The sequence below is a fragment of the Sapajus apella genome, unplaced genomic scaffold (assembly GCF_009761245.1).
Source record: "Sapajus apella isolate SASKATOON/1434 unplaced genomic scaffold, GSC_monkey_1.0 scaffold139, whole genome shotgun sequence".
NCBI lineage: Eukaryota > Metazoa > Chordata > Mammalia > Primates > Cebidae > Sapajus > Sapajus apella.
This window is the reverse complement of record NW_022437079.1, coordinates 2,840,987-2,852,309: the sequence shown is the minus strand read 5'-3', so window position 1 is coordinate 2,852,309 and position 11,323 is coordinate 2,840,987. Positions and strand designations below refer to the sequence as shown.

Sequence of the window (11,323 nt, the reverse complement as noted above, 5' to 3'; positions counted from 1 at the left end):
TGTCAAGCTTCGCTCGGAGCGCAGAGACCCGCCCACTGTCACTGACTTTACCAATCAGACTCAAGTGTTCGCCACGGACCCGCCAATCACCACCAAAAATGGAAGTTGGTCGCATAACTTACGTAAGGCAGACAGCCAATAGGAGCTAACTTTGGAAACTAACTTCCGCCAATAGCAGCAGCTCCTGGAGAGCGCGGGAGCCATTTGACCAGCGTCCCGAAGGAAAGCAGTGAATGGCGCCGGTTCTCTGAAGCAAGGGACTGAGGAACCGGGGCCCCGGGGCGGCGGCACGGCGGACATGGCGTCCTGTCACAAAGTCATGCTGCTGCTGGACACCGCGGGAGGCGCCGCTCGTCACAGCCGGGTCCGGCGGGCCGCCCTGCGCCTCCTCACCTACCTGAGCTGCAGGTTCGGCCTGGCCAGGGTCCACTGGGCCTTCAAGTTCTTTGACTCGCAGGGCGCGCGGAGCCGGCCGTCCCGCGTGTCCGACTTTCGCGAGCTGGGCGCCCGCTCGTGGGAGGACTTCGAGGAGGAGCTGGAGGCCCGACTCGAGGATCGCGCCCACCTGCCTGGCCCGGCGCCCAGGGCCACCCACACGCACGGCGCCCTGATGGAGACGCTGCTGGACTACCAGTGGGACCGGCCCGAGATCACGTCTCCCGCCAAGCCGATTCTGCGGAGTAGCGGGAGAAGGCTGCTGGACGCGGATAGCGAGGCCAGGGAGGCCGAGGCCACGCTCGGGGGCTTGGCGAACGCCGTCTTCCTCCTGGCTCCCTGTCCGCACTCGCAGAGGGAGCTGCTGCAGTTCGTGTCGGGGTCCGAGGCCCAGGCCCAGAGCCCGCCGCCCGCCCCTAAGCAGGTGTTGGAGAAGCTGCTGCCTAGGAGAGTCCAGGAAGTCATGCTTGCCCGAAAAATCACCTTCTACTGGGTGGATACCATCGAGTGCTCTAAGGTAAGGGCATAATCGTCTCAGTCAGCGTGCATGGCGTTTTCCTTGCTAATCAGAACTCGGCAGCGTCCTCAGAACAGCCACAGACCCGAGATGAGACTAACATGGCCCGGCATCCCTTTGGAAGGAAAGTCCTGTGGTCACAGATAAATAAGGGACGGTTTTCACCACAAAATGGGTAGTTCCTCACTACCTACTGCTTAAGGCCTCTCACAATATGGGCCCCACCTGCCTTCTCAGACCTGATTTTCCCACACAGACATATACTCTAGCATATTAAAGGCCAATCTATAAAATCAGCAGGTCTGGACTGCTTGTTTTGTGTTATGTGTATGAACATATACACATAACAGACACACTATATATATTGTGTGTGTATGAAGGCACTTTGAAAATCTGAACACACAATATCATTTAAAATATATATATGTATATATATATTTTTAAGACAATCTCCATGTCGCCCAGGCTGGAATGCAGCAGCACGATCTCCGCTCACTGCAACCTCCGCTTCCCGGGTTCAAATGATTCTTGTGCCTCAGCCTCCCAAATAGCTGAGACTACAGGTCCATGCCCCCACACTTGGCAAATTTTTTAGTAGTTTTAGTAGAGACAGGGTTTCATGCTGCCCAGGCTGTCTCGAACTCCTGGCCTCAGGTAATCCGCCCGACTGGACCTCCCCAAGTGCTGGGATTACAGGCGGGAGCCACGGCGCTCAGCCACTTAGATGTGTATTAAACAATTGTAGGTGTTCAGTCAGTATTTGCTGACTAAATGAATAAATTCTTACCTAAATTCTTCAATGGCTGATTTGGGTTTTTGCTGAGGCAGTGAGGCCCCCCCGTTCCTGTAGAGTGCTAGGATAAGTGTCTATTTTTACCTTCACCTTTCTCATTGCACTTCATTGCTGCACACATATTCATTGAGAAGCCAGGAACACTGAGTGCTCACCACACTGAGCTGCTGGGGACATGGTAGCCAAAGCAGAGTTTACTTTCTATGGGAAGGTGATATTAAAGAGATAGAATTAACAGATTAGACAAATAAGCAAGTGACAATTTCAAATCATGCTCTGGAGAAAATAAAGTGGGGTGAGAGGATGGGAATAGAAGGAGGTGGTTATTGTATATAGGGTGGTAGTTAGGGAAGGCTTTTTTTTTTTTTTTTTTTTTTTTGAAACGGAGTCGCTCTGTCACCCAGGCTGGAGTGCAGTTGTGTGGTCTCAGCTCACTACACCTCCACCTCCAGGTTCAAGCAATTCTCCTGCTGCAGCCTCCCAAGTAGCTTGGATTACAATCAGGTGCCACCACGTCCAGCTAATTTTTTGTATTTTTAGTAGAGACAGTTTCACCATGTTGGCCAGGCTGGTGTCGAACTCCTGAGTTTCGGCAATCCATCGGCCTCAGCCTCCCAAAGTGCTAGGATTACAAGTGTGAGCCATAGCGCCCGCGGGGAAGGCCTTTTTGAGCAGATAATTGAATGGTGAAGGAAGAGGAACTCAAGGTAGGTAAAGAACATTCCAGGTGAAGAGAGGAGCAGATGTAAGCATTTCAACTGGAAATGAACTCTGTTTCAGAAACAAAACGGCAAGGAGTGCTGAGACCTAGTCAGCAAGGAGAGGCCCACCTGTAGGTCGAGGTCGTAAGTGTGAATTTTGTTCTAATGAATTAATGGGAAGGCTTTGAAAGGTGGCTTCACCAGGTGAAAAATTCAATTCCACTTAATGGAAATACATGTCACTAACCCAGGAGTGAGTTAAATTGCAAGATTACAGATGGAAAATGAGCAAGTATTTAAATAATGATGTGGTGTGTTCAGATTTTCAAAGTGCCTTCACATACAAAGCCCAAAGGCGTGGCAAATGCAAAATAAGACAGCAGTGGTTTGTCAAAGAAGAAAAGGAAAGGACAAAAAGTGTTTAAGGGGATGGTAAACATTTGACAGGGAAAAAGGAATCCTAGAAATACTAAAATTTAAGGCAGCTAGTCAGGCCTTAAACACCGTATACAGCACACTGCTTATTTGCAAACAATTGATATCAAAGACTTTCATCTGGAATTGTATTATGTCAATACTAGCTGGAAATAAGTTAGCAGATGGAGCTTGATGGTTCTTGGAGATTCTTTGTCTCTTTCTTTTTTTTTTTTTTTTTTTTTTTTTTTTTTGGAATAGCATTGAAATAAGTGGGTTGACTAGATCTTTTTAAGGATCCCTTCAACTGAGGGGATGGCTCTTCTCTGAGGCTTCCCTTCTCACATCTATGTTTCCCCTAAAAAAATGCCCATCAGATACTCAAGGTTTCCTGGATTTTCTTCTGCTGAAGGTCTATCATTTCCTATTCAAAATCCTCTGCCCAGCCATGCTATGGAGGCAAAAGGAAGGTTTAGGTCCTTGGTGAGTGCTCCATACAGGAGTGGGGAGAAAGGAAGAAGAGAAAATCCAGGTCCTGCCTTGGAGGAAGCTCACAGTCGGGCAAGCAGAACTAGGAGAAACAGAACCTGGACTTCCACTAGAAGTGGAGGAATCCAAACACGTGAAACAGGATATCATATTTGCAAAGATAAAGGATAGGATGGAGGGTGAGAGACCTCTGACACATTTTCAACTGTATGTCTTTGATTTATTCAACACATGTTTGTTCCATACCTGCCAGGTATGCTAAGGAATCAAACAGATGTGGTCCCTCTCTTGGAGCTTATAGGCTAGGGGACATTTACAAATTTCCAAATTTGAAACTACCACTAGGACATGCCTGTCACTTACCCTATAATATGCATATGAATGAAAAATATGACCATACTCTGTAGTATACTGTTTGTATTTTTGTTTATTTTTTTGAGGTGGTGTCTCGCTCTGTTGCACAGGCTACAGTACAGTGGTGTAATCTCGCCTCACTGCAACCTCTGCCTCCCAGGTGCAAGCAATTCTCCTGCCTCAGCCTCCCAAGGAGCTGGGATTATAGGCACGCACCACCATGCCTAGCTAATTTTTCTATTTTTAATAGAGATGGGGTTTCACCATGTTGGCCAGGCTGATCTTCAACTCCTGACCTCAGGTGATCTGCCCGCCGTGGCCTCCCAAAGTGCTGGGATTACAGGCTGTATTTTTTAAAATCATATGTATGATATTGTTTGAGTATTTGTCCCGTCCAAAACTCATGGAGTGATGGGTGTCATGGGAGTGGGATTGGTGACTTTATAAAAAGAGGAAGAAAGTGCTGAGCTCAAAAAAGGGGGGAAAAAAAAGTAAGTGCTGAGCTCACTTGCTCAGCCTCCTCGCCATGCTGTGCCTGAGTTCCCACCATCAAGAAGGCCTTCATCAAGTGCAGCCCCCTGACCTTGGACTTCTCAGCCTCCAAAAGTGTAAGAATTAAATTCCTTTTCTTTATAAATTACCAGTTTCAGCTGTTCTGTTGTAAGCAACATTAAACAGACTAAGGCATGCACGCATTACTTTCTAATAGAAACTTAATGTCCTTTTCAACACTTATTAAAGTTACATCTCTTTCTTTCTTTCTTTCTTTTTTTTTTTTTTTTTTTTTCAAGACAGAGTTTCGCTCTTGTCACCTAGGCTGGAGTGCAGTGATGCAACCTTGGCCCACTGCAACCTCTGCCTCCAGGTTCAAGCGATTCTGCTGCCTCAGCCTCCCAGGTAGCTGAGATTACAGGCACCCACCACCAGGCCCTGCTAATTTTTGTATTTGCAGTAGAGACAGGGTTTCACCATGTTGGCCAGGCTGGTCTCGAACTTCTGACCTCAGGTAATCCACCCACCTCGGCCGTCAAAGTGCTGGGATTACAGGCATTAGCCACCACGCCAGACCATAAAGTTACATCTTAACTTTTCATTTGATTAGCAGGGTTTTCTTTTGTTTTTCCTGGCTGACCCTCTGGCTGAAACAACTTCAACAAAATTTTTGTGTCCCTTTGGCAGAAAATCCTAATCAGGATCTATGGCCTCTGAACTAGGTTACCATTCTCTCCATAGCAGCGAGCATAGACACAGATGGTAACAGCACATACTAATTAATTGGTTAATCTAATACAGCATTTTCCAGATTGATATGCATAACTGAAACAAAAGTTTAGACAGATTAGAAGATAATGTGCTCCAATACATTGTTTATCTTCATTACATGGGACCTTTTGTTTTGTTGTTTTTAATGCTGATCATAAACCACTCAATCCATCAAGGAATCTATCAAAGTCCATCAGATGGTCATGATCTGAATTTTAAAAGCAGCCTAGGCCAGGCCCAGTGGCTACTACCTGTAATCCCAGGTTTGGAAGGCTGAGACAGGAGGATCTCTTGCACCCAGGAGTTTGAGACCAACCTGGGCAACATGGTGAGACCCCATCTCTACAAAAAATACGAAAGTTAGCCAGGTATGGTGGCACACGCCTGTACTCCCAGCTACTCAGGAGCCTGGGGCGAGAGGATTGCTTGAGTCCAAAAAGTCAATGCTGCAGTGAGCCATGTTCATGCCACTGCACTCCAGCCTGGGCAACAGAGCAAGACCCTGTCTCAAAAACTAAAAATAAATAAAAGCAGTGTATTCAGTACAGTCCTGGGTTCTTGAACAGCTCTATCATTGCCTTGCTGTGACTGTGGACAATTCCCTGCTTGTCTTTGAACTTGACAATAATAGAAAGTTTGAGAATTGACCCCCAGTTGACTTGCAAGACCCTTCTAGTTGTAATTCCTCGTAGTCACATAGCGATTTATAGTTTATAATTGTAAACTGGCTTGATGAACATATTCTAAGGGATATGCTCCTCCTTTGTATTCCCATAGTAGCTGAATATTGTTATATTGTGATGCCGGATTGAATATTATTATATTGTGATGCCGGATTAAATATTTTATATTTTATTCACCCCACTCCTCACTTCAAGATCCTAGATATGGCACATAGAGGTTGGTGAATAAAAGTTTGTTTAAAGAAGGTTGACTGAAGAGCCAGCTGTGTGTGAGGGAGGGAAGCAGGGCTTTTACAAAGAGAGCAGGATTTGAGCCAGATGCAGAAGTGTAATAACCATTCAGTTGGTGAAAAGGGAAGAGGAGGCACAGGAAATACAAATCAGCAAAAACATGGAAGCCTTAAAATGTGGCATGTTCAGGAAATAGCAAAGGGTTTAATATGCCTAGAAGGAGTGGGGACGGATGAGGGTAGAAGACAGTGTGTCCAAAAGGTGGTTTAGCGTTGGTTTGTGAAGGGCTTTGTGATTATGCTCAAGAGTTACTTTATTACTTTCAGAGTTTCAGAGAAGTGATTTGGAAGAATACTTAGAGCACCATGGAGGAAAGATTAGAGGCAGAGGACAGACTTTATAGGCTATGGTAAGAGTTCGGGCAAAAGATGCGACGAGGCCGCAGTTTGGTCTCCGCACAGGCCTGTGGGTGGGCAAGTCAGAGCGATGGCCACCATCTGGGGGGAGGTGCTCCTGCCTCACTCCCATGACACCTGGCCTTTGTGCTGTGCTATATAGGACAGAATTATTTTTATTAATAGGCCGGGCACAGTGGCTCACGCCTGTAGTCCTAGAACTTTGGGAGAACAAGGCGGGCAGATCACTTGAGGTCAGGAATCTGAGACCAGCCTGGCCAACATGGTGAAACCCCGCCTCTACTAAATATACAAAAATTAGGCCAGCATGGTGGTGCATGCCTGTAATCCCAGCTACTTAGGAGGCTAAGACAGGAGAATTGCTTGAACCCGAGAGGTGGAGGTTGCAGTGAACCGAGATTGCACCACTGCACTCCAGCCTGGGTGACAGGTCAAGACTGACTTTTTAAAAAAGTAATTTTTATTAATGTATAATGGTTCTGTGTTCCAATATTTTATGATTTATATCCAGTGATTTGTATCACTTCTTTCTGTTCCTTGAGTGAAGACATAAATGAGGTGGTATTTTTACTAAATGAATGCTTTCTCAAAGGCATATTAGGTAGTAATTATGTTCTGGGGCTGCACAGTAACTGGATACTGGCCATTATTGCCATTTAGCTTAGCAAATATACGGGTTATATAATGCGATCCTTTAATTGGTATCAACTTTACTTTCTCCTGGTTTCCTTTATCTTTATTTGTGAATGCCTAATTTACAGTAACCTGAGGTTGTCTGTCATTTTATTTTAGTTGTGGGAATCCCCAGACCACCTTGGGTACTGGACTGTTTGTGAGCTGCTCCACCACGGAGGCGGCACTGTCTTGCCATCCGAATCTTTCAGCTGGGACTTTGCTAAAGCTGGGGAAATGCCGCTCAGGGGTGAACAAAAGCTGCCAAGTGAACCTCGTCTCTCTCCGTGGATTTCAACACTGCCAACTGATGCCACTTTAAACCGTTTGCTCTATAATTCTTCTGAGTATGAGGCCTCCTTTCCACAGATGGAAGGAATGTTATTTCTCCCTATTGAAGGTAAGCAAATAATATTTTAAGGGTTTTTTTGTTTTTGTTTTTTGTAAATCTCAGTGACATTCATTTCTTCAAAGACGCTCTTAACCTCTCTGGCATTTCTCACAGCCCAGGTATTCAGTGATGCTTGTAATGAAACAATGAAAAGACATCAAGGCAAAATCAGAGATACCATAGGAAAGATTTGAACTCTAATTCAGTGCAACTGCCAGCCTGTGTACAGGTGAATTCACTTGGGTTTACAAGTGAATGATTGATTTTAAAGTTTCCCAGCTATTCCCAAAGTAGGGTGATATTATTCAGGTGCCCAAGTACATAAGATTTCATTGCCTCATAGAGGAGATTGATAAATTGAAGACCATATAGAAACAATGGTCAACTAAAAAGAAATAAATTGATCTACGGAAACCCAAAATCGTGCTTGTTAGCAGGAAAAGCCAACATGTTGGACTCTTCATTAAATTTGTTTCATCATATGATTTGCTATATGGTAAATTTCATTTCTGAATACATTATATATTCACACGAATGCATAGAGATATATACATAAAACTATATTGAACATTATGTGCAGTTTAAGGAATTTTCAAGAGTAGTTTTGTTTAATTTCATTACACAGCTTTAGAATTTAACTTCCTCATAAGATATGATGCACTGTATTTTATGGATTTAAGAATTGGTGTCTTCTTTCTTATAAGCAGTAAACATTGCTTCAATACTTATTTTTTCTGAGACAAAGTCCCTCTCTGTCACCCAGGCTGGAGTGCAGTGGCGCGATCACAGCTCAGATCGCGGCTCACTGGAGCCTCAACCTCCTGGGCTCAAGGGATCCTCCCACCTCAGCCTCCTGGATAGCTGGGACTACAGGCATGAGCCACCAAACCTGGTTTGGTGTTTTTTTGTTTGTTTGTTTTTTGGTTTTCGTAGAGACAGGGTTTTGCCATGTTGCCCAGGCTGGTCTTTAACTCCTGACCTCAAGTGATCTTCCGGCCTTGACCTCCCAAAACGCTGGGATTACAGGTGTGACCCATGGCATCTGGCCTTCAATACTTATTCCTAAGTCATAATTTCTGAGAAGGTCTGCCATCACATATTGGCTTTGTAATTCCATTTGTTTATAGCTTTTCCTGTAGTGCTAAATGAACTTGCTACGATGGCTTGGCAGTAGAATAAGGGTTGAAGTGTTCAACTAAGTGGTAGTATCTCAACTGGCAACTTGATTTTTTTATTAAATCTTTTTAGTATCTATTCCTTATATTGGAATTTTAATTTTTTTTTAATTTCAATTTGGCATTTTGGTCTAATTAATCTTTATTTCTAGCAGGCAAAGAGATTCAAGAAACATGGACAGTCACCCTAGAGCCCTTGGCCATGCATCAGAGACATTTTCAGAAACCAGTAAGACTTTTTCTAAAAGGCTCAGTGGCCCAGTGGTCTCTCCCGACAAGTAGCACTTTGGGCACTGACAGCTGGATGCTACAAAGTGCAGAGGAGAGCGTATCAACTCAGAGGCTGTTATTTCAGCAACTGGTAAGCAGGCTGACTGCTGAAGAGCTACACCTGGTAGGTATCCTCCATACGGTAAAGTGAAATAAGTGTGTTTATAAATGCCCTACACGATATAGTCTTAGTGAAACTGATGATGCTTTTGCAAATAATATTGTCGACATTATAGTATCATGACAGCAATGCTCATTAGAGAAGAAATCATTTATAAAATTACATGTACCGAGAATCCAATTAAGATAAATTATACATAGGGAAGAAGAAGTTGGCCAGGGTAGTGATGAGTGATTTCTCATTATTTTTTAAGTGATCTGTTATATATTTACTACTTTTATGTAAGTATTTAAGAAAAAGCTGCTACACAGTGAAATTAGGTATAATATAATAGTCGTAATATAATTGTCTGTGGAACTTAGTAGTTGGACAGTAGTTACACAGATTGAGAAATGTCTTCTGAAAAGGCACATATACATACCCAGATTTGATTTAATGGTGATGATTATTTTTAAACTACCAGCAAATTCCTTACCCTATTTGTCTTTTGCCTTCATACTCTCAGGAGGGGTCTGTATTCTGGTTCCCACTGTAAAGTAGTCTGGAGAAAAATAGGATAGTCGTTGGACAGATGCTATTTTAAGAGTTGTGTGCTCTGAAGAAAAGAGCACTGGGCTGGGGAGTCAGTGACCTGGGTTAGGTCCCAGCTCTGCTGCCTGCTGTATGTTCTGGATAAATCCCTCAAGTGGAATTTCTGCCTCATGCTTAAGTGAATGGTTTTCAAAGTCACATATGCTTGGCTTCTTCTCTTACTAAGCAGGAGGCCTTAAACAGGTTACTTTTGCCTCAGCCTCAATCCCTCCTTTATAAAATGGGGATAATACTTATTTTTACCTCAAGGCGAGTGTGAGGATTCAGTGAGCACATAGTAAATACCTAGCAAATATTCCTGGTAATATCGGGTTTTACTTATTTGTTAATGGAAAGATTAGATCATTAATAAAGAGTCCTAATCTTTATTAGGACTACTCTACCTCTAATAATTATCAAGTCTTTTTCATAATTTTCACGTTAGTAATCCTTAGGAAAATGGTTATTCTGTCTTTTACTACATTGCATTCTTTAGGCATATTGACAGTAATATTCTCAACTAATTAGAACTTCTCACGTAGGTTGCTGATGTGGACCCTGGTGAAGGCTGGCCCCCTGTCACTGGAGTTATTTCCCTGCTCTCTGCCAATGCTATGGTCCTCACTGTGTTTCGCACTAAGGAGGCTGAATTTCAAAGGCATGTTCTCCAAATGGCCATGGCCGGCAGCCCCCAGGACACAGCTTCCCTCCTTTTCTCAGATGTTGTGGATGGTGTGTTGAATCAGACTCATGATTCACTTGCAGATACCACTTCTGCTGGTAAGCTCCTGAACCAGTAACTAGCATAGTCTAGGGTGGTTTGTAGTCTTTTTCAGCGTCAGGACTTTTTCACCGTGCAGTTAGTAGAACCCCCAATATGTTATAACACAGGTAAAAGAAAGCTATAATACTTTAGGCAGTTTACATTGTTATTTTTATAGAATTCCTGAAATAATTCTGAGGAAGTTGCAGTTTTCATGAAGCCAATCTGAAATCAAAGTCATGGTTTTTAATATATTTAATAAATGCTGCGTGTAAAACCGTAGTGATTCTATCTACCCTGCATTGCATTGTTACCACTAGCATTATAGTAACTAAATGCATTGTTACTACTAAATCTACCTAGCATAAATAAGGTTTGTATCATATTAGTATTACAAACTTATTTATGCCAGATAGATTTAAATATGTGTATATAATCAACTTGTTATTTCTTTAATTCGTGTATTCAACAAATTTGAGTACCTACTGTATATGTCAGGCACTGTTTGGGATACTGGAACTATATTAGAGAACAAAACAAAGACCTCTTCTCATGGAGCTGACCATCTAGCCAGGGGAGACAAAACAATAAGTCAGGAAAATTACGGTTTATTCTAAAGAGATAGGAGCTATAGTAATAAAGTAGGAACAAAGGAATGATGTCAGGGTAGGGGGTTGCAGTTTTATGTAGGGTGGTCGGAGAAAGCCTTGCTGAAAAATGATACCTGAGCAAAGGCATGAAGGAAGGGAGTTGCTGGTAGAGGCAACAGCGAGTGCCAAGGCTCAGAGGGTATCAGAGGAGTGGTAAGGAAGCCTGGGAAAGGAGCAAGGAGAGAGTATGACGAGGTGAGGTCAGAGAGCCAGCAGCAGACCAAACTGGCCAGGGCTTTACAGGCCATTGAAAAGACTTTGGCTTTTTCTCTGTGTAAGAGAGGAAGCCTTTGGGGGAGTTTCTGCAGTGACACAATCTGACTTAGGTTTTAACAGCCTTACTCTGGCTGCCATATTGAAAATTGACCATAGAGAGGCAGGGATAGAAGCAGGAGGCCAGTCAGAAATATTGCAA

The 11,323-nt window shown here is 43.6% G+C and overlaps 1 protein-coding gene across 1 annotated transcript in view; it reads left to right on the top strand.

The window, feature by feature from the left end:
* The first annotated feature begins 223 nt into the window (after positions 1-223).
* Positions 224-11,323, top strand: part of TICRR (TOPBP1 interacting checkpoint and replication regulator) — a 52,632-nt gene continuing 41,532 nt past the window's right edge. The window contains exons 1-4 of the mRNA XM_032263891.1: positions 224-952; positions 7,089-7,368; positions 8,687-8,928; positions 10,038-10,275. Coding sequence (XP_032119782.1) covers positions 299-952; positions 7,089-7,368; positions 8,687-8,928; positions 10,038-10,275 — 1,414 coding nt within the window. The 5' untranslated portion in view covers positions 224-298. The remainder of the gene's footprint in view (positions 953-7,088; positions 7,369-8,686; positions 8,929-10,037; positions 10,276-11,323) is intronic.